Source organism: Lithobates pipiens, unplaced genomic scaffold, assembly GCF_037356315.1.
Source record: "Lithobates pipiens isolate NorthernLeopardFrog02 unplaced genomic scaffold, aLitPip1_a1.2 Scaffold_22, whole genome shotgun sequence".
Taxonomy (NCBI): Eukaryota; Metazoa; Chordata; class Amphibia; order Anura; family Ranidae; genus Lithobates; species Lithobates pipiens.
In genome coordinates, this window is record NW_027507784.1 from 335009067 (window position 1) to 335033290 (window position 24224).

The 24224-nt window shown below is 43.9% G+C and overlaps 1 protein-coding gene across 1 annotated transcript in view; it reads left to right on the forward strand.

The window, feature by feature from the left end:
- Nucleotides 1–2285: 2285 nt before the first annotated feature.
- Nucleotides 2286–24224, forward strand: part of LOC143925079 (contactin-associated protein-like 5) — a 591832-nt gene continuing 569893 nt past the window's right edge. Inside the window, exon 1 of the mRNA XM_077449666.1 lies at nucleotides 2286–2474. Coding sequence (XP_077305792.1) covers nucleotides 2418–2474 — 57 coding nt within the window. The 5' untranslated portion in view covers nucleotides 2286–2417. The remainder of the gene's footprint in view (nucleotides 2475–24224) is intronic.

Here is a 24224-nt window from a genome sequence, read left to right on the forward strand (position 1 = left end):
TAGATTCTGTATCTGCAGACTGTAGCAGTTTTTCTGTAAACATGCACATGGGGAAATATAGCTTGCATTGGCGGTGGCCATCAGTGATGCCTTTCAGTGCCCATCAGTGATGCTTTTCAGTGCCCATCAGTGATGCTTTTCAGTGCCCATCAGTGATGCTTTTCAGTGCCCATCAGTGATGCCTGTCAGTGCCCATCAGGGATGCCTTTCAGTGTCCATCAGGGATGCCTTATAGTGGCCATCAGTGATGCCTGTCAGTGGCCATCAGTGATGCCTGTCAGTGCCCATCAGGGATGCCTTTCAGTGCCCATCAGTGATGCCTTTTAGTGGCCCTCAGTGATGCCTATCAGTGGCCATGAGTGCGTCCTCATCAGTGCTGCTTATCAGTGCGGTCAATTGGTGCTGATCAGTGCCACCTATCAATGCCTATCATTTCCGTTTATCCAAGCTGCCTATTAGTCAGTGCCCATCAGTGCCACCTATCAGTACTGCCTATCAGTGCCCATTAGTGCTGCATATTAGTGCCTCCTCAGTACCCATCAGTGAAAAAGAAAAAATACTCATTTACAAAATGTTCTAACAAAGACAAATAAACCAATTTTTTCCCCCAAAATGTTCGGTCTTTTTTTGTTTGTTTAGCAAAAAATTTAAACCCCCAGTGGTGATTAAATACCACCAAAAGAAATAGGGCATCTGATTCAAGTGAATGGGCTGCCCAATGCTCGGCACGGGGAATTGCGTGAGAGTCACGCTTTGAAAATGAAAGTAATATTAAAGGCTACGTTTTTTTTTTTTCATTAAAATAACACACATGTAACACTTACCTGCTCTGTCTGTGTAATGGTTTTGCACAGAGCAGCCCCAATCCATTTCTTCTCGGGTCCCCCGATAGCGCTGCTGGCCCCTCCCTCCTGCCAAGTGCCCCCAGAGCCAGCAGCTTACAATGGGGGCACCCTAGCAGTCTCGGTCCTGAGCTGCTGCTGTGCGTGTCCATTCACACACAGAGCTCAGCCCCGCCTCCTCTCTTTCCTCATTGGATCACTGGTTGTGATTGACAGCAGTGGGAGCCAATGGCTCAGCCAATGAGGGGGGGGGGGTCTTCAGAAAGCCGAGACGCTTGTGCCCATTACTGGATCGCGATGGGACTATCACATACCTAGTAGATGAGCCCAATATGCTGAGGAAGGCCTCTCTTACACCCCTGACGCCTGGCAGGATCAACAGCTGGAAGGTAGGTCTGGAGTTCCGGACGATGCTGTAGCTGGGGGGTCAGCAGACTGGAGACAGCAGACTTGGCTGAGGACTGGAACAACTTTATATCAGGAAGAAACTCACAGGATACAGAGGAGGTTCCAGGGACTGGAACACTGGAGGGTCAGGCAGGCCGGGTCATACACAGACATGCAGTACTGGAGCAGAGGCGGGAGACAGGAGCAGAGTCACTGGACAAGCCGGGTTGGTAACAGGCAGGCACGGATGGACCAGAGGACAAGGCAGGTGAAAAGTTGTGGACAGGCCGGGGGTCAGATGCAGGCGGATAGCAGAGGTAGTCACAGGGCAAGCCAGGTTATCACAGGAACAGATCAGATAAGCAAGTAACTCACAGGGAACGCTGTAGATCAGACAGCAGAGCTTCAGTGCAACAGCTGAGTTTAAATATCCCATCTGGCGGCGGGGATCGCGCGCGCACGTGCGTGCTCGCGCATGCGCATAGGCACCCGCAATCGAGCACCAGCTTGTGTAGAACTACTGCTCCCAGCAAGCCTTTCCAGACAGGGATTTAGGTATTTGTGGGCGCTGCTGTACACAGAAGGTTATTTTTCCTTCATGTATAAAATGCATAAAGGTAAAAAAAACTTTGAGCTTTTAGAACCCCTTTAACAATACTTTACATAAAGATTTGATAACTTTCTAACATGCGGACAACAACTTGTCTTCAGCCCAACTGTGTGTGATCTCATGTGAACAACTTTGTTGACACTGTGCGCCTGCTTGAAAAATAAAACACACCATTACTTCCCCCCCCCCGCTCTCCTGATTTAACCCCGTGCATGTCGTTACCTAATTTGCATCACGTTAAAAATCGCTTTCCTGCAAATGAGTCTCCATCATGGGATTAGTGTTGCTCATTTAGTTTAGCCCTTAATCCGGAGATTACGATGTATCGGCGGATATAATTTGATGAGTGTTTCTTCTGAAGCCAATTACAGAACAACGCAGCCATTCCATTTCAGGTAAAACGCGTTTATGTATTTATGTCTTTTTTTTTTCTCATTACAGGAGCTGGTGGCTGGACACCGCTGGAATCAAATGGGAAGCAATGGCTGCAGGTCGATCTAGGAGAAAGATTCAACATTACGGGGGCGGCGACACAGGGCAGGTACGGGAGTTCCGATTGGGTGACGCGATTTAGCGTGATGTTCAGTGACACGGGACGCAACTGGAGACCGTACCACCACGACAACACCATCTGGGTAGGTCGCGTCATTGTATTACCTTTTTATTTTTTGATATTTTTTTTAAGGTGTCTAAATATAAACCATTCACTGATATCTTAACTAGACATGTGCAATTTGTTTAGTTCCGAATTTGTTTTTCAACAAATTTTGACAAATATGTTAATTCCAAATTTTCTGAATTTACAAAATTTTGGAAATTGGAAAATTGGAAAATTTTGGAAATTCTAAATTTCGGAAATTCAAAATGCGGAAATTTGACATTTCGGAAATTTGACATTTCGGAAATTTGACATTTCGGAAATTCGAAATGAGGAAATTCGGAAATTAGAAAATAAGAATGAAAATCTGAAAATTCAAAAGAATGAAAATCCAAAAATGTGGAAACTCAAAAATCTAATTTTCAGAATTTACGAAATTTTGGAAATTTGAAAATTTTGGAAATTTGAAAATTTTGGAAATTTGAAAATTTTGGAAATTTGAAAATTTTGGAAATTTGAAAATTTTGGAAATTCTACATTTTGGAAATTTGAAATTTCAGAAATTCGGAAGTTCAGAAATTTGACATTTCGGAAATTCGAAATGAGGAAATTTGGAATTTCAGAAATTAGAAAATTAGAAAGTCCAAAAATAAGAATGAAAATCTGAAAATTCAAAAGAATGAAAATCCGGAAAACTCAAAAATCTGCAATAACTAACTAATAACTATTAAATTATAGGTATTAGAATTTCCTTTCAAATTTGGCTGTTAGTGAACGTAACGAGTACGAATTTATCCAAAGTTATGAATTATCTGAAATAACGAATGCCGTATCTAAAAGAATGGAATGGAACGATCTATTAATAATAAATATAAAACCTTTTTATTGTTATTATTATTTATTATTCATTTGTTCCATTCCATTTGTTTAGATGCGGCATACGCTATTTCAGATAATTTGTAACTTCAGATAAATTTGTATTCATTACATTCACAAACAGCCAAATTTGAAAGGAAATTCCAATACCTATAATTTAATAGTTATTATTTTGAATTTTACCAATTTCCTTTCTTTTTTTCAGATTTTCAAATTTTCGGATTTTCGAAATTTTTTAATTTCCAAACTTTCGAATTCCAAAAATGTTTACATTTGGAATTAAAAAATCTCAAAATCCGAAAATTAGAAATGAGAAAATTGGCTAATTCGAAACTGCGAATTTTTGGATTTCTGATTTCCGAATTTTTGAATATTCACATTTATGAAAAAAGCCAAAAAGGAAAACAAAAATTAACAAATTTTTTGTCAGTGCACATGTCTAATCTTAATGGTCATATTGTTTGAAATTATGATTTGCTGTGATCGTCAGCTCCATCTAGTGGCCACTTTGCAGTATTTTCCTGAAATACTTCTTTTGAAAAAAATACCACATTATGGCCACTAGATGGAGCTGACAATAAGAGGAGATAATCATACAAACAATACAGCAAACATTCATAATGCTCATGTGAGTGGTTAAGACATCCGCACAGAAAATGTTTTATACATTATTATTATTATTATACAGGATTTATATAGCGCCAACAGTTTATGCAGCACTTTGCAATATAAAAAGCAGACAATACAGTTATAATACGATAAAATACAAGAGGATTAAGAGGGCCCTGCTCAAAAGAGCTTACAATATAATATGGTGGGGCAGGTGATACAAAAGGTTGTAACTGTGGGGAATGAGCTGATGGAAGTGGTAGGAGATTAGTTAGAGATGTGATAGGCTTTCCCAAAGAGATGAGTTTTCAGGGATCGCCTGAAGGTAGCAAGAGTAGGGGATAGCCGGACCAGTGGAGGTAGCGAGTTCCAGAGGATGGGAGAGGCTCTAGAGAAATCCTGGAGACGAGCATGGGAGGAGGAGATGAGAGAGCTTGAGAGTAGGAGGTCTTGAGAAGAGCAGAGAGGACGGTTTGGGTGATATTTGGAGACAAGATTGGTGATGGAGCTCGGGGCGGAGTTGTGAATGGCTTTGTATGTTGTGGTTAGTATTTTGAATTGAATTCGCTGGGCGATCGGGAGCCAGTGTAGGGATTGGAGGAGAGGGTTGGCAGACACTGAGCGGTTGGTAAGGTGGATGAGTCTGACAGCAGCATTCATGATAGACGGAAGAGGGGAGGAGCCTATGGAGAGGCAGGCCAATGAGAAGGGAGTTGCAATAGTCAAGGCGAGAGATAACGAGGGAGTGAATGAGGAGCTTGGTGGTTTCATTTGTTAAAAAGGGGTTAATTTTAGAGATGTTACGGAGGTGAATCCTACAAACTTTTGACAATGTTTGGACTTGGGGCTGAAAACACATAACCCCCCCCCCCCCCCCCCCAGTGTTAAAGTAGATGTAAACCTTAACTGAATGGCTAGCAGAAGAAGGGAGTGAGGATTCCACCAGTTTCTTAATGGGGCAGGTAACGGGGACTAGTGATGTGGCTACGGGGCTAGAGGCATTGGCGTTCCCACATTTAACCTTATGCAAAAGATATGGAATCAGACCAGACAACAGACTACCCTCAACTGCTACTACTGGACAGCAGGCCTAGGTGGAAAAAGTATGGGATCGCTCGTCCGAAAAAATATTTTTTGCAATGGGCAGTTATCCTCTTACGGATCTTCAGAAAAAATTCAATATAGCGCACTCTATGCGATTTTATTACTTGCAATTGCAGCATGCTGTTAGGGCACAAACAGACAGGGAGCTGTGGATACACTCCATGACCCCTGTCTTTAATTTAATGGCCGAGGTCTCTCAGCTCTAAGGTTTTATTTCAAATTGCTACTCAATGCTATCCTCCATATATCTACGAGGCTTGTCAGTTGGAGGGGAGATGTACAGAGGAAAAGGCGAGTTTACCATACCATCATCCAGGGAACTGAGGGCACCCCCAAGGCCCCCACTCAGGGACGGACTGACAACTCATGGGGCCCCCGGGCAATAGGAGATTATGGGGCCCCCAGGCAATCAGAGATTATGGGGCCACACAGTATACACAAACACACACGCACAGTATACAATCACACAGTATACGCAGACATGTTTCTATTGGCTGAGAAGGTACTGGAGAGGTGGGGCAGCTATAATCTCTGGATTTTTAGACCAAAAGGATGTCGGTAAGGGACATTTCAGAGACAGATGTAAAAAAACACAAATTTTTACATACTGTCCCTAGTTTTACTGAGGCTGGCAACCCTGATGGGGGCCCCCTAGTGGCATGGGGCCCTCGGGCAGTGCCCGAGTGGCCCAATGGTCAGTCCGCCCCTGCCCCCACTCCTCTCTTTTTCAAATACTCTCAGGAGCAAAGAGGGAACTCCCTTCCTCCAAGAATTTAAATGTATTCCATTGGCCCCAAGTTTCCAAATATGTCTCCTTTCTATTTCTCTGTATGTATGACAACTAAAATAAAGAAATAAAAAAAATCCATACCAGACCCTTATCCGAGCACGCAACCTGGCAGGCCACAGGAAAGAGCACCCCCCCCCTTCCTGAACCATACCAGGCCACATGCCCTCAACATGGGGAGGGTGCTTTGGGGTAGCCTCCCAAAGCACCTTGTTCCCATGTTGATGGGGACAAGGGCCTCATCCCCACAACCTTTTCCCGGTGATTGTGGGGGGTCTGTGGGCGGGGGGCTTATTTCGGGTGGAGACATTAAGCAGTTTCATTTTTTTTGATGAATTAAACATACTGTTTAAAGAATAGCTAAGGTTTGTCGTGCAATTTATACTTACCTGAGAGTGGAGGCAGACTGTGGTAGCCAGCACCTGGGTCATCTGTGTGGGTTGAATGGAGCAAGTCTGGAGCGAAGCCGGATATGTTCCTACATTTGAGACCGTCATACAGTATTTCTTAGCACCTATTATCACAGGGGGGTCTTATGCTGCGTACACACGAGCGAATTGTCCGGTGTACTTAGTCCGCCGAAATGCATTTCAGCGGACAATTCGATCGTGTGTGGGCTTCGGCTGACTTTTCCAGCGTAAAGTCCGGCGGACTTAGAAAGTAGTTTTGCACTCCAATCTTTCCGCCGGACTTGGGTTTCAGCGGACAATACATTCGTGAGTATGCTAGTCCGGCGGACTAAGGCCGCGTACACACGGGCGGACTATCCGTCCAACTAAGTCCGTCAGACAATCCGACAGACAGTCCGTCCTACTTTTGAATGAACGGACTTGACCACACACGACAAACAGACAGTCCGCTGAAAGCTTGCGCGATGACATCTACAGCACGTACGACGGGACTAGAAATACGATGTCCAATACACTGCAATGCAACCTTCGGCCGTGTAAATCCTTTCTGAGCATGCGCCATACTTAGTCCGTCGAACTAGCCTACTCACGAGCGGACTGTCCACTGAAACCAAGTTTGGACGGACAATATTACGGAAATTCCGAAAGACTTAGTCCGCCAGACTGTCCGCTGAAAAAGTCAGCTGAAGCCCACACACGAGCGGATTGTCCGCTGAAACACGTTTCAGCGGACCAAGTCCGTCAGACAGTCCGCCCGTGTGTACGCGGCCTAAGAATGACGCATGCTCAGAAGCAAGTACGAAAAAAGGAAGCTATTGGCTACCGGCTATTGAACTTCCTTTTTCTAGTCCCGTCGTACGTGCTGTACGTCATCGTGCTAGCAAACGCCAGACTTTCTGTGTGTCCTTGTGTGGCCAAGTCCGTTCGGTAGAAAGTCCGCCGGACTATCCGCCCGATTGTTTGCCGGACTAAGTACGCCGAACAATTCGCTCGTGTGTACATGGCATTAGAGTACCTGGTTACCCCCCTGGTGGTAGTTTACCATGGCCAAAAAGGTTGTGGAGCACTTATAGAGGGATTTTATGGATGGGTGTATTTCCATTTCTCTAAGTTAGACACAATGAGGCTGACATTTCTTCATCAGAAAAAAAATACAAAAGTTTTATTTATCGTCGGAGAGCTTTTGCTAAATGGCGCTAAATGTGTTTTCTTTCTCATTGTATCGGTGACATTAATGCAAATAAAGCCCAGACGAGTCGATGGTGCAGTCTTCCTTAAAAGCCGCACTTTCTTCTCTTTTAGTCAAAGGAAGCAAACTAAAAAGGAATTTTCCTTGCAGCTATATGTCTCGGGGAATATTAAAGTCGGTGCCACTTACAGCGCCTCTGGATTGAAATGGATGGTGAAGGAGTGCGCCATCAATTATGCAGCATTAGGAGTTCTCAGGATGCTTTATTGTACAGGACCTCCTACGATGCGGCTCTTAATAATGCCACACATTTAGCTGCGTTCGTGAGCTGCACTTACTTTCAACCTCTTGGAATATGTGGAATTTCCATTTCGATGCTTGGTGTGGGTTTCTTCTTTTTTTTTTTTTATTCTGATGATTTAGCTAAGAAAGTTTTTATCGACGTTAAGTGAGTCTGTCAGGGTAGAAGTATAGAAAGGGTTGTTGGCAGTGGCGGCTGGTGCTCCAAATTTTTGGGGGGATGCAAACAAACTACAAAATTCTGAAAAAAAAATATCAGTTACAGCCTCACTGTGCTATCAAACGCGGCCACTGTGCCCATCAAAAGCGGCCACTGTGCCCATCAAAAGCGGCCACTGTGCCCATCAAAAGCGGCCACTGTGCCCATCAAAAGCGGCCACTGTGCCCATCAAACGGAGCCACTGTGCCCATCAAACGCAGCCATTGTGCCATATCAAATGCTCCCACTGTGCCATCAAATGCTGCCACTGTGCCCCATCAAATACAGCTACTGTGCCCATCATTTGCAGCCACTGTGCCTATCAAATGCAGCCACTGTGCCTATCAAATGCAGCCACTTGTCAGCATCAAATGCAGCCTCACTGTGCCCCATCAAATTCAGCCTTGAGCCTCACTTACCTTACAGGCAGCTCCGTTCGGGCCGTGCGTTCCACGGAGCTGCCGACATCACTTAACCTCAGTAATCACATAACTTCCACAACAAAGCTCCCGCCTGTAGTAATACTACGGGCGGAAGCTGTTTGGCGCTTTGTATTGCACGCAAAGCAGGTCAAAAGCCTGCAAATGAAGAGCCTTGTCTGCAATCTTGTGATTGCATTGATGTAGAGCTTCCCATAGTGCACTGTGTCCGGCGCCTGAACACAGTGCACTTAAAGCGGGAGTTCCGCCGTTTTTTTTTTTTTAAGCCAGCAGCTACAAATACTGCAGCTGCTGACTTTTAAAATAAGGACACTTACCCGCCCAGCGCGCCCGCGATGTCGACACCCGAAGCCGATCTCTCGATCGTCTCTCGGGTGCTGCCGCCGCCATCTTGGCTATGGGAATCAGGAAGTGGAGCCTTGCAGCTTCATTTCCCGGTTCCCTACTGCGCATGCGCGAGTCGCGCTGCGCAATAAGGATGGTCCCCGCTGTCTCTGGGATCCGTGTGTTTCCCAGCAGACAGCGGGGGACCTGCGGAAAGGGGCGTAGATTCTGCGGAAAGGAGCGTAGATATCTATGCCGGAAGTGGGTGCAGATACCTGTACTGTACAGGTACCTGCACCCCCCTCCCCCCTGAAAGGTGCCAATTGTGGCGCCGGAGGGGGGGAGGGTTCCAATGAGCAGAAGTTCAACTTTAGGGTGGACCTCCGCTTTAAGGAACATTTTTTTTTTTTAAAGGGACCTTTTAAAAAAAAAATCATTTTGTGACTGCTGGATGGGGGGCGCCCCCTATGGACAGGCCGCCACTGGTTGTTGGTGTCTTGTTTTTGAAAGTGCTGTTATTGTCTTCTTAGGCCGCGTACACACGGGCGGATTGTCTGCCCAACTAAGTTCGGCAGACAATCCGACAGACAGTCCGTTCAAAATTTGAATGAACGGACTTGACCACACACGATGAGCAGACAGTCCGCTGAAAGCGTGCGCGATGACGTGTACAGCACGTACGACGGGACTAGAAAAACGACGTCCTATACACTGCAATGCAACCTTCGGCCGTGTAAACCCTTTCTGAGCATGCGCCATACTTAGTCCGTCCAACTTGCCTACACACGAGCGGACTGTCCGCTGAAACCAAGTTTGGACGGACAAAACCAAGTTTGAACGGACTGTCTTACGGAAATTCCGTAAGACTTTGTTCGTCAGATTGTCCGCTGAAAAAGTCAGCTGAAGCCCACACACGAGCGGATTGTCCGCTGAAACACGGTTCAGCGGACTAAGTTGGACAGACAATCCGCCCGTGTGTACGCGGCCTTACTGTACTGTTAGGGAGTTCCTGCCGAGATTGATTTACTAAGAGTAGTGAAGGTTGACTTAGCAAGGTGAATACATTGAAGCTGTGGTCGATGCAAACCATTGAAGAATTGCTCAATGTAATCATCTAATCATATACAAGACAACATTAATTATTTATTTTATTTTCCAGAGACACCATCACTTTTTCAATTCAAGGCAATTATAGTTCCTCCTGATAGCCCACCTTCCTCACAAGGTTCCCTCAACCAAGTTTGCGACCTTCTTAATGTGACAGTGCTCAATCCTGAGGGGCCAAAATACCAGGCCCAAACACTGTCATGGTCCCCTGAAAGCACAACTCACCCAGCCATATTTCCTCAACCATACAGTGGTCCATCAGAGACCATCAGCGATCAGTTTCTGAGTGGGTGTTTTAGGTATGTAGGAGTATGTGACCTTCCCCATGTGATTGTGCACAAGCATTAGAGGCCAAACACCAGTCCCAAACACTGTCATGGTCTCCTGATAGCCCACCTGCCCAGCAAGGTGTACCCACCCATCCATACGCCTTCGTCATTCCCACACTCCATCAGAGCCCTTGTTCTGTTTCCGCAAGTTAGTGTTCTAGGTATGCAGGAGCATGTGACTTTTTCCATGTGCAAGTGCTCAAGTGTAAAAACGTACCTGGTGATGGAGTCTGAAGCATAGAGGTAGACCTATTTTTACAGATCTTGCTCAGGAGCCTTGGTAAGTTATCAGGGAACGCCAGAGCACAGAGTGGCATGAGTGTCTGTAAAGTCTTCTGCTAGCAGGTGCTGATGTGTGTTAGGGTGGGCAGAGATGACTGGCTGGATACATGCTTGCAGAAGGACCAGAGCTAGAGGCTGGCATGGGTCAGCTGATGCAGGTGAGGGTACGAGAGCCAAGGCAAGGTCAGACAGTCCAGGTCAGCAACATTCGGGCAGATCAAGGTACAGACAGCAGGCAGTAGAGTGATCAGGAATCAGGCTGGAGTCAGTAACAGCGAGGCAGATCATCCAATTGAGTAAGCAGAAGAATAGTCCAGAGGCAAGCCAGGGGTCGGTACTGGCAGCGTTCAGGCAGCGTCAGGTACAAAAAAGGTCAACAATAGAGGATCAACACATGAACAGGTGCAAAGATGCTCAGGAGCGTAACGGCTAGAGGCAGGGGTTCTTAGGCTTATGCAAAAAGAGGGGGAAAAACACTGCGCTCCCTATATAAGTGACAAAAAATTGTGATATAACACAAAACAGCAGCTAACATACAAACAAACTAAGTCAAAATAACGAATGATAACAAACAATGTAGCGCTATAATGTCAAAAAATGTAAAAAACTAGACATAAATCACCAAATGATCTGGTAGTGAAATCAAACTTAAAAGGTCAGCACACATATCACATGTTGTACAGTCTAGTAAGGAATACAGGAAATGTGCTTCAGTGAACCAACAATATGAGCATAAAAAAGTCCAACTATGACAAAATAATGTGAAACGTGAGTCCAGATATTCCGTTGGTATGAACTATGTATAGCCTTCCGTTCACAGCCAGAAAATATTAAAGAAAACGGTGGATACCCTTACCGAAAATGGTGGACACAAACTACTGTATAGTAAATGTGTCATGCAGGCTTATGTGCGTCACACACCATTCGTATACATCAGGTCATGGATCACCGTCCGGATAGTCGCTGCCCACTTCAGGATCGGGACACCTCAGATCTCCAGGGTTTTCAACTCCCTCTCAAAGGTTTCCGGTCAGCTAGGAGCTCAGAGCGGGTTCACCATAAAAAAAGTAAGGACACAATGCCTCTTATAGTGAAATTCCACCATTAAAGGTTTTATTTGAAAAAAATTTCCAAATGACATATAAAAAATGACATAAAAAATATCCAAAAAGAATCACGTGATCCAATAAAAATGAACGATAAAAAGAGCAATATGGGGAGCAGGAAACGCTAGCCCGACGCGTTTCGACTAATAAGCCTTCTACTGGGGCATGTCGAAACGCGTCGGATAGCGTTTCCTGCTCCCCATATTGCTCTTTTTATCGTTCATTTTTATTGGATCACGCGATTCTTTTTGGATATTTTTTATGTCATTTTTTTATATGTCATTTGGAATTTTTTTTCAAATAAAACCTTTAATGGTGGAATTTCACTATGAGAGGCATTGTGTCCTTACTTTTTTTATGGTGAACCCGCTCTGAGCTCCTAGCTGACCGGAAACCTTCGAGAGAGAGTTGAAAACCCTGGAGATCTGAGGTGTACCGATCCTGAAGTGGGCAGCGACTATCCGGATGGTGATCCATGACCTGATGTATACGAATGGTGTGTGACGCACATAAGCCTGCGTGACACATTTACTATACAGTAGTTTGTGTCCACCATTTTCGGTAAGGGTATCCACCGTTTTCTTTAATATTTTCTGGCTGTGAACGGAAGGCTATACATAGTTCATACCAACGGAATATCTGGACTCACGTTTCACATTATTTTGTCATAGCTGGACTTTTTTATGCTCATATTGTTGGTTCACTGAAGCACATTTCCTGTATTCCTTACTAGACTGCACAACATGTGATATGTGTGCTGACCTTTTAAGTTTGATTTCACTACCAGATCATTTGGTGATTTATGTCTAGTTTTTTACATTTTTTGACATTATAGCGCTACATTGTTTGTTATCATTCTTAGGCTTATGCGCCTGGGTGTATGCAAATGTCTTTTCTGACACCAAGCCTCAGTGGCCAGTGTCCAGGTCCACACATTTTTATGGTGTCCTCCCTCCCACCTGCCCAGTAAGGTTTAATCACCTGTCTATGTATCCCCCCTGTCTTCATGCACCATCAGAGCCCTTGTTCCATTGTTCTGTCTGAAGGTTATATGTATGGGGGAGCATAGGACCTTCCACACTGCTGCTCTGAGTGGGGGTTAAAGGTATGGAGGACCATGTGACCCTCTCCATTTGATAGTGCCCAAGCCTGAATAGTCAGTAGCCAGTCCCAAACACTTGCATGGTCTCTTGATAGCCCACCCGCCCATCTATGCACCCCCACCGCCTTCACACACCATCAGAGCCCTTGCTCTGTTGCTCTGAACAAGGGTTCTAAATATTGGGGAGCATAGGACCTTCCATATGTGGCAGTGCTCAGGCCTGAGTGGCCAATCGCCAAGCCCAAACACTATCATATTTTTTTGATAACCCTGCCTGCCTATCAAGGTATACTCATCCATTCAAACTCCCTTCCTGCCCGCATGCTGCTTCAGAGCCTTGCTCTGTTTCTTTGAGTGGAGATTCTACATATAGAGGAACATGTGACCTTTCCCCGTGTGACAGTTCTTAGGCCTGAGTGGCTAATCACCACTGGCACAAACCCTGTCATGGTCCCCTGGTAGCCCACATGCTAAGCAAGGTATACTCACTCACCCGCACTCCCTCACTGCCTCCACATTCTATCAGAGCCCATGCTTCACTGGGGGTTCTAGCTATGGAGGAGCATGTGACCTTCCCCATGTGACAGTGCATAAGCGGGCCCAATTGCCAGGCCCAAATACTAGCATGGTCTAATGATTGCCCACCTGCTAAGCAAGGCATACTAACTCATGTATATTTATTTCCTTACCACTTCTGCACTCCATTTGAGCTCTTGCTCCAATGCTCCAAATGATGGTTCTAGGTATGGAGGAGCATGTGAGTGATTACAATTGCTCAATCTCTCTGATCCCTCCCGGAAGCCCCAAGGAAAGAAAGGGGAGAAGTGTGGGTCTTTCAAATCCCCTGTCTGATGAAGATATACTAAAATCCTAAAACGTGTTGGATAGGATTTCAGAAACATCTTTTGGAACTCTTCATCCTTTTTTCCATATAAAGTATTGCTCCTTTGGATTGAAAAGGACCATTCACCTTTTTGTTGTGCCATATTAAGGTAAAAACGCGTCAGTTGTCTTGGCTATTCCCTACTGTATCCAAAAAAGCAGAGTTAGGACTTAAACCAATCACTTTCATGCATCAATATTGAAAAACTTGTTATTTATGAAACAAAACGAAAAAAAGAGAAACTTGTAAGTAAGCTATAATTTCCCTCTAAGTACCCAGAATTACAAACATGGGCTATTTCTCTTCGAGAACTCACGCCCATCCGCCATCTGTCAACAGATCCACAACACTAATTAAACATGCAATTTCCAAACTTGGCACCTCCACCGCAAATAAACTATTTCTGATTGAGGAGTGTGCTGATTGGGTCCGGATGGTAGGGAAAAGTTGGGGGGGGGGAGTTGGAGGGGGTTGTAAAGCTTTTCTCTAAACAAACGCATCATTAATTTGCTCTCGGCAAACATTTTGCGCAGATTAGCCAAGTTAGTTCACAGAGATAAACGGTTTGCACACATCGGAACATGGCATGGTTGCGCCCCCCGTGACCGCGTGGTGTCAAGTACAATGTTTCATTTTTCTCTCCAAATTCATTAATCTTTAAGGCTACGTTCACAATTTGTGCGTCGGGAATGTGAACAAATCTGTGTGCTTTTCCCGCCAGGCACAGGAACGTGCCGTCTTTTAATATATGCACATTGGTGCCATTAATTCTTAACCACTTGACCTCTGAAAGATTTACCCTCCTTCATGACCAGGTAATTTGCTTGCAATGTGACAGTACGTTACTTTAAAGCGGGGTTCCACCCTAAAGTGGAACTTCCACTCATCGGAATCCCCCCCCCCCTTCAGTGTCACAGTTGGCACCTTTCTGGGGGGAGGGGGGTGCAGATACCTGTCTAAGACAGGTATTTGCACCCACTTCTGGGCATAGACTCCCACGGGAGTCTATGCCTCTTCCTGTCTCGCCGCCATGTCTGCTGTGACACACACGGGTCCCAGAGACAGCGCGGACCATTCCCATTGCGCTGCGCAACTCGCTCATGCGCAGTAGGGAACCAGGAAGTGAAGCCGCAACGTTTCACTTCCTGATTACCTCACCTAGAATGGCGGCAGCAGCAGCCGAGAGCCGAGCGATCGATCGGCCTCGGCTGCCGACATCGCTGGACCCCAGGAAAGGTAAGTGCCCATTTATTAAAAGTCAGCAGCTGTAGTATTTATAGCTGCTGGCTTTTAATAATTATTTTTCGGGCGGACTTCCTCTTTAACTGACAATTGCGCGGTTGTGCGACGCTGTACCCAAGCAAAATTTACATCCCTTTTTCCCCCACAAATAGAGCTTTCTTTTGGTGGTATTTGATCACCTCTGTGGTTTTTATTTTTTTGCGCTATAAGCAAAAAAAAAGACCAACAAATTAGAGAATTTTTTTTTTTTTTACTTTCTGCTATAAAACATATCCAATAAAAAATTGAAAAAAAAATCTAATTTCTTTATAACGTTAGGCCAACATGTGTTCTGCTACATATTTTTGGTAAAAAAAATTCCCAATACCTGTATATTGATTGGTGTGCGCATAAGTTATAGCGTCTGCAAACTATGGGATATTTTTACTTAAAAAAAAATAATAATAATTCTAGTATTGGTGGAGATCAGCGACTTATAGCAGGACTGCAATATTGAGGCGGACAAATCGGACACTAACTGTCACCTATCTGGTGTGACCAGAGCTGTGTGGACAGCAACAGGGGAACAAACGCAGATAAGGTGAACATATATAATTTATTAAAGAGGAAGTAAACCCTGATGAGTTTACTTCCTCTTTCATTCCCTGCAAAGGTAAAGCATAATGGACTACTGTGCATCGCATAGTAGTCCATTATGTGTCACTTACCTGACACAGGAGCCAGCGAAGTCACCGCTGTCCCCTGTAGTCCGCCGCATCCATCTTGTTGGTGGGGTCTCGCAGCTCCGCCGCTGTCATTCGGCAAAGCCGCAATGACGTCACTCCCGCGCATGCGCACGGGAGCCGACACGCGCGGCAGCTCCGTCGCTGAGAATGCCGCGCTCAGTGCGCCTGCGCGCCGCTGTCTACAGTGCATGCGCCGTAGACAGCGGTGCCTGTTTTCGGGCAAATATCTCCTAAACCATATAGGTTTAGGAGATATTGCTTGGAACTACAGGTAAGCCTTAATCTAGGCTTACCTGTAGGTCAAAGTGGTTTGTAAGGGTTTACAACCACTTTAAGATAAGTGAATAAATACAACCGCCTCCAATATACTATAATGTGCAACCAAACAACCACCAACAGAAACCCACAAATAGTAACAGACAAATATATACAAGTTAAGGGGAATATCAGAATCATAAACGGGGCCAGGCCAGGGTCGACAATGGGGGGTCAGCAGCTGGGGAAGGAAGACAAACAGGACAAGGAGAGGATGGATGGGTCACAGGAAGGACGGATCAGGTACAAGGCTCGGGGTCCAGGAAACAGGAAACAGGAAACAGGAAACAGGAAACAGGAAACAGGAAACAGGAAACAGGTTCAGGGTGCAAGGAAGATACCAAGGCAAGCCATTAGTGTGTCTGCCAGGTACTTATACACACCTCCTGCAATTACTCAGGTGACACCTAATTGCAGGAGATGATGTCAGCCCCACACTGCCAGGAACTACCCGCTGATGGACACCAGTACTGCAGCCCAAGGATCATATAATACTATTAACAGGGGAAGGCTCCCCAGGCAGTTCCAGACTGCCAGGAGACACCTGCTGGTGGGTCACAGTACTGCACGCCAAATGTCAGACAGTATCATCAGCAGGTGGAACCTTTCCTGACACTAACTGATAAGTTTGACACTTTTTTGTGGATCAGTGACACTAATACAGTAATCAGTGCTACAAATATGCACTGTAAGTGTACTAATGACAGTGGCTGGGAAGAGGTTAACATTAGGGGCAATCAATAGGTTAAATGTGTTCCCAGACAATGCTTTTGCTCTGTGGGGGGGGGGATGGTTTTACAAAGGAAAGACATAGATCTGTGTCCAGGAAGTGTCAGAACAAATACTAGGTACATGATCTGGCACAGAGCGGCCCTGTCACAGTATATGTACAGCGGGTGGTCCGCAAGTGGTTAAAAGCAGCACCCCTACGCATCTGCTGATATGGCTCGATGCGATTTTGCAAAAGGGTCAGGGACTTGTTTTGCACATTGCTCGCCCATTAGAATTAATCACAGTGAGTATGAAAAAGAGTAGGGAACTTCGCCGGTTGAAAAGAATGATACTGGGATGATGTCGGTAGGGACAGGCATTATCCCGGTATAACCACTGAAACCCAAGGATGTACCGGTACGTACCTTGGGAAGGAAGTTGTTAAATACAAAGGCTGTACCAAAAGTAATGCCAAAGTGGGCATAACTTTTTTATTAACTTACATAGGTTGTTCAAATTTTAACATGTTGGTAGAGTAACTATTCCTCTCTAGCAACTTTTCTTCTTCTACATCTTCTTCTTTTTTCATTGCAGCTAAATAATGGATTCCAAGCAGAAGCAATGTGCCGTCATTGAGTTCTTGATGAAGGCGGGCTGCAGGCTCTCCAACATCCACAGAAGGCTATAGAATGTTTACAGAGATGACACTATTGATAAGAGCAATGTCTTCTCATTGGAGAATCTTATTGGTGGTGTCATCTCCAGAAACATTCTGTAGCCTTCTGTGGATGTAGGACAGCCTGTATCCTCCTTCATCAAGAACTCAATGACGGCACATTGCTTCTGCTTGGAATCCATTTTTTACCTGCAATGAAAAAAAAAAGAGGAAGAGTTACTATAGAGCAGTGACGGCAAACCTTGGCACCCCAGATGTTTTGGAACTATATTTCCCATGATGCTCATGCACTCTGCAGTGTAGTTGAGTCCTCATCAGACATTGTGAAATTTGGTTAGTGACCTGTACTCCCGGTCCTCATCCCACTCCCCGCACATGCAGATTGCCCTTTTTTGGCTTCTCATAGAGCGGATTACATAGAGGAACATCACTTCCTGAGCCGGCGCCAGGACACACCCACAGGGAGGTGTGTCCTGGTGCCACTCTGCAGTGTAGTTGAGCATCATGGGAAATGTAGTACCAAAACATATGGGGTACCAAGGTTCACCATCACTGCTATAGAGGAAGAGTTATGCCGCGTACACACGACCGGACTTTCCGGCAGAAAAGGTCTGATGGTCTTCCCGACGGAGTTCCAATGGAGCTCCGACTGACTTCTGACCGAACGGACTTGCCCACACACGAACAGACCAAAGTCCATCAGTTTTGAACGTGATGATGTACGTCGGGACTAGAAAAGGAAGTTCAATAGCCAGTAGCCAATAGCTGCCCTTGCGTTTTCCCGGTAGAAATTGATTGCGTCGGCAAAACAGATTTGAAACATGTTCTATTTCTAGGTCCGTCTGAATTTTTGAAGAAAAAAGTCAGATGAAGCCCACACACACGATCGTAATATCCGACGGAATGATTCCATCTGACCTTTTCTGCCGGAAAGTCCGGTCGAGTGCATGGGCGTCCGCAGGTAGGGGCAAGGGGGGTCAAGTGCCCCCCCCTGGAATCAGGGATCAGATCTTAAATTCAACACAGTTCCATCGCTATCGGGGTGTGGGCAGCACACACCCATGTGCAACCCGCCAGTGGGGTGACACTATCAAGGTGCTGTCAAGCCCCCCTATCCATGTAGTGTGACTGTGGGGTCTTTTCCCTGCTCAGTCCAGCAGAGAACTCGGCGGCGCTGTGACAAGAGAATGGCAAGCTGTGGGCTATCAGGTTTCTCCCGGTCACCCCCCCTTTCTCCTGTCGGGAAGAAGAGATGACGGCTCTCACCAGGTTCCTTGCCCAACTTTCTGCCCGCTCCGTTACTTCCCTATTGTTCATAACTGAGGGCCAATCAAAGGAGACTAGTAGAGGAGAGCATCGTGGGACATGTAGTCCCAAAGATTGGTGGCCCCATTTTCCACAGGGAGGAAGCTACAGCTCAATTGAGAAAGATTGAGAGACTGCAGCCTGGAAAAAATCTGAGGGAGAGAGTGCGACAGGAAAAAGAACGAGGAGTGTGCAGGGCAGAAGCCAGAGAGAGAGCCACGCTGCCCAGCACCACCAGAGACAGAGCTACACTGCCCTGCGCCACCAGAGAAAGTCATGCTGTCCAGCGCCACCATAGAGAGCCACGCTGCCCAGCACCACCAGAGAGAGAAAGACTGAGCCACTGCCAGGGTACAGACCTGCTACACTACTGACCAGAGTCGCCCGCGGGGGAACCCAGAGTGAGCGATCATCCAGCCAGAGGGATCACTGCTTTAGTTTCGCTGGGTCTGTTAAGAGGGTCTGTTGGCCATTATCCATTACTTATCCTAGGCATTGTACTACGTCTGCAGTCTCTGACCATGATAATGTGATAATGACATTGTCGAAAAGGGGTGGCGCATAAGTGACCCTAAAATTATGCCCGCCCCTGAAAAAAGTTCTGCGGACGCCCATGGTCGTGTGTACTAGGAATTATTCTACCAACATGTGAAATTTGAACAACCTGTCTATGCAAAAAAAGTTATGCCTACTTCTGCAGTACTTTATATACAGCCCTCATATACGTATGTATGGTGGTATATGTATTTACTAATGCTGATGTAAGTTTTTAAAAAAATATACCGATTAGCCAAAATGCAACCAATCACATTTTAAATCCTTTAACTGTCCTGATCCATCAGTCAACTGAGATAGACAAAGTGTTTAGGAATTGCTTGGTATGCTACAGTCGAGATAAACAACTGCCGGTGTGGACTTGTACATCTAAAGTCATGAATTGTAAGACACATTTTGTCATTCTTCACCTTTTGACTTGGCATTAAGCTATTGAACTCATCTAATGTGGAGAATTCCGATAAGTGGAAACAATGGATTTTTCCTCCCTGAATTATGGTTTCAGCACTTTTATGGGCCACTGGGACACACGGGACAAACAACAAGGCGAAATAATTGGACGGCAAAAAGTCAGTACGCTACTACAAATCTGGCATTTAATAAATAACACTAAACCTATATACATTTCTCACTGCACTACCGAAAATGTTAACTGTCCCCAAAATATTTGCAGTACATAAAGGGGTGTTGTTCCTGTGTTGTTCCTGTGTTATTCCTGTGTTGTTCCTGTGTTATTCCTGTGTTGTTCCTGTGTTGTTCCTGTGTTGTTCCTGTGTTGTTTCTTTCAATGAGACGGTTTTCTGTTATCTGATTCTAATGCCGCGTACACACGATCGAATTGTCCGGCGTACTTAGTCCGGCAAACAATCCGGCGTAAAAGTCCGGCAGACTTTCTACCGAACGGACTTGGCGACACACGGACACACAGAAAGTCCGGCGTTTGCTAGCGCGATGACGTACAGCACGTACAACGGGACTAGAAAAAGGAAGTTCAATAGCCAGTAGCCAATAGCTTCCTTTTCGTAATTTGCTTCTGAGCATGCGTCATTCTTAGTCCGCCGGACTAGCATACTCACGAACGTATTGTCCGCTGAAACCCAAGTCCGGCGGAAAGATTGGAGTGCAAAACTACTTTCTAAGTCCGCCGGACTTTACACTGGAAAAGTCAGCTGAAGCCCACACACGATCGAATTGTCCGCTGAAATGCGTTTCGGCGGACTAAGTACGCCAGACAATTCGCTCGTGTGTACACGGCATAAGACCAGCTTGTGATAAAAAAAAACAATATTCATGTAGCACCCTCCTAGTTAGGTTGCTAGTAGTATTGATGCAAATTTACTTTTTGGCTCCTCTGTATCCAGTGGAGCAAAGTTTGATTGCTTTTGGCTGTTCTGGGTTCTGCTGGTTGCAGGTTTGATTGCTTATGGTTTGGAAGAGACCCTCAACTTGCATATTTATGCAGCCTCGGCCAATCTCTGGTAGGAGGAATGGCCAGTAGGGGGCAGAGGTGTGTGTAAATAGACCGGGGGCCTAAGACCCAGCCTTTGTGATGTGGACCTCTGGGTCATTGAGCTGAATCTTGATGGATGCTTTTGGGGTCCCAGCTCAGGGAGAGCCCAAGGAGCCATGTCTGATGTTGCTGGGAGCAGTTTGGAGAAAGTCTACATCGGATTTGGCCTGGAGGCCCACAGCACAGAAGCTGGCTGCGGTACTTAATGAAAGCATTCAAGTATACAGGGCACAGTAATACAGGTCTGAGAAAGATCCTAGAGACTGTAAACCTTGGAGATGGGTGTACTTCCTCTTTGTCTTCCTGCAAAGGTAAAGCATAATGGGCTACTATGCATCACATAGTAGCCCATTATGTTTCACTTACCTGACACAGGAGCCAGCGAAGTCACCGCTGTCCCCTGTAGCACGGAGCGTCCATCTTCTTCCGGGTATCGCTGCTACGGCCACTCACAGCGCCGGAGCAGTGATGGCATCACTCCCGCGCATGCGCACGGGAGCCGCCACTAACGGCATATCGCCGTTAGCAGGGGCATGCCCTGTGCGCCTGCACGCCGCTGCCTACCGCCCATGCGCCGTAGACAGCAGTGCCTGTCTTGTTGTAAATGTCTCCTAAACCGTGTAGGTTTGGGAGATATTTCTTGGACCTACAGGTAAGCCTTCATCTAGGCTTACCTGTAGGTCAAAGTGGTTTGTAAGGGTTTACAACCATTTTAAATAAGGCCATTAGCCAATGCATCCCATCGGGTAATAAATTTAACAGAGCGAACAAAAGTCCTGGATGGCTTAACAGCAATGTAAAAATCCATATAAAAGCAAAAGAGAAGGCCTTCAAAAAATACAAGGTTGAGGGATTATCATCAGCATTCAAACTTTCTAAAGAATACAACAAGAAATGTAAGGGTGCAATTAGGGCAGCTAAGATAGAACACGGAAGACTGAAAGTTTTGTAATTTACACAGTTGATTCAAAGCATGGATCCCATGAAGCCGCACATCAATGTAAACATACCGGTATTAAAATGAATGGCAGTCTCCCAACGCATTTCACCCCACCCTTTGGAGCTTAATCCCCACATGGTCTGTAACGGACCCCCACCTCATTACTGACCTAACAGGGAGCAAGTCTGGTATGGGAGTATGTTCTGTACCAGGCCTGGACCCCCCTGCTGACCCAGTGGGGCCTGGGTCCGGTACTAGAGTATGGTCTGTACAAGACTTGGACCTGCTTGCTGACCCAATGGGGCTCAGGTCCGTTATGGGATTATGGTCTGTTCCAGACCCAGACCTCACTGCTAACCCGATGGGGCCCAGGTCCAGTATGGGAGTATGGTCTGTATTCCCCGCATCAGTGACCCTGGTCCTGAGCAGACAGATTTATTCAGCACTGGACTTGAGAGACAAAACATTATTTTTTTTCCTGGCAGAATACATAATAAATCCAGTTTTGGCCTCGTTACTTGTTTGCGTGCCCGAGTCACATATATCAATACTTACCTGCACAGAAGAGGTAGCTGGATAACAATCTTCTCCAGATCTCCAGAGAGAAAATAGCAATTTCTAGAATCTCCTAAATGGGACACAGGAGGAAAGAGAAAGTGGCTATTTATAGGACAATAAATTTGGTTCCTGTAATAAAATCAATTCAGGCCGATCCCGCGCTGAACTTGGTGATAATAATATGACAAATACCAGCTTTGGGTTTCCGGCTTGAAAATCAGCACTGTGGTATATTTATGTGCAAAGTATAGAGATGAGGGAATAATGCAAAATGGGCATCAATGGCACTTTGCTGATCCTTTTCTGCTATCTGAATTCTCAAGGTTTGGGTAATTTTTTATTTTTTTGCCCCTTATTAATAATACCATCATATGTGATTTTTACATTATCCTTTCCCAGATGATACAAGCTCCAACACACTAAGCCTATGGGTTGGTACTTTAATATTATTATATAAGATATTAAGTAATAAAATATTAATAAATGTTAAATATTTAATATTTTAATATAGGTGCTAATATTTTTTTTTTTTTTGCCCCTTATTAATAATACCATCATATGTTATTTTTACATTATCCTTTCCCAGATGATACAAGCTCCAACACACTAAGCCTATGGGTTGGTATTTTAATATTATTATATATGATATTAAGTAATAAAATATTAATAAATGTTAAATATTTAATATTTTAATATAGGTGCTAATATTTTTTTTTTGCCCCTTAATAATAATACCATCATATGTTATTTTTACATTATCCTTTCCCAGATGATACAAGCTCCAACACACTAAGCCTATGAGTTGGTATTTTAATATTATTATATATGATATTAAGAAATAAAATATTAATAAATGTTAAATATTTAATATAGGTGCTAATATAAATTTTTTTGCCCCTTATTAATAATACCATCATATGTGATTTTTACATTATCCTTTCCCAGATAATACACGCCCCAACACACTAAGCCTATGGGTTGGTATTTTAATATTATTATATATGATATTAAGAAATACAATATTAATAAATGTTAAATATATAATATTTTAATATAGGTGCTAATATTTTTTTTCTTGCCCCTTATTAATAATACCATCATATGTGATTTTTACATTATCCTTTCCCAGATGATACAAGCCCCAACACACTAAGCCTATGGGTTGGTATTTTAATATTATTATATATGATATTAAGAAATAAAATATTAATACATGTTAAATATTTAATATTTTAATATAGGTGCTAATATTTTTTTTTTTTTTTTGCCCCTTAATAATAATACCATCATATGTGATTTTTACATTATCCTTTCCCAGATGATACAAGCCCCAACACACTAAGCCTATGGGTTGGTATTTTAATATTATTATATATGATATTAAGAAATAAAATATTAATAAATGTTAAATATTTAATATTTTAATATAGGTGCTAATATATATATATATATATATATTTTTTTTTTGCCCCTTATTAATACCATCATATGTGATTTTTACATTATCCTTTCCCAGATGATACACACCCCAACACACTAAGCCTATGGGTTGGTATTTTAATATTATTATATATGATATTAAGAAATAAAATATTAATAAATGTTAAATATTTAATATTTTAATATAGGTGCTAATATTTTTTTTTTTTGCCCCTTATTAATAATACCATCATATGTGATTTTTACATTATCCTTTCCCAGATGATACAAGCTCCAACACACTAAGCCTATGGGTTGGTATTTTAATATTATTATATATGATATTAAGTAATAAAATATTAATAAATGTTAAATATTTAATATTTTAATATAGGTGCTAATATTATTTTTTTTGCCCCTTAATAATAATACCATCATATGTTATTTTTACATTATCCATTCCCAGATGATACAAGCTCCAACACACTAAGCCTATGAGTTGGTATTTTAATATTATTATATATGATATTAAGAAATAAAATATTAATAAATGTTAAATATTTAATATAGGTGCTAATATAAATTTTTTTGCCCCTTATTAATAATACCATCATATGTGATTTTTACATTATCCTTTCCCAGATAATACACGCCCCAACACACTAAGCCTATGGGTTGGTATTTTAATATTATTATATATGATATTAAGAAATACAATATTAATAAATGTTAAATATTTAATATTTTAATATAGGTGCTAATATTTTTTTTCTTGCCCCTTATT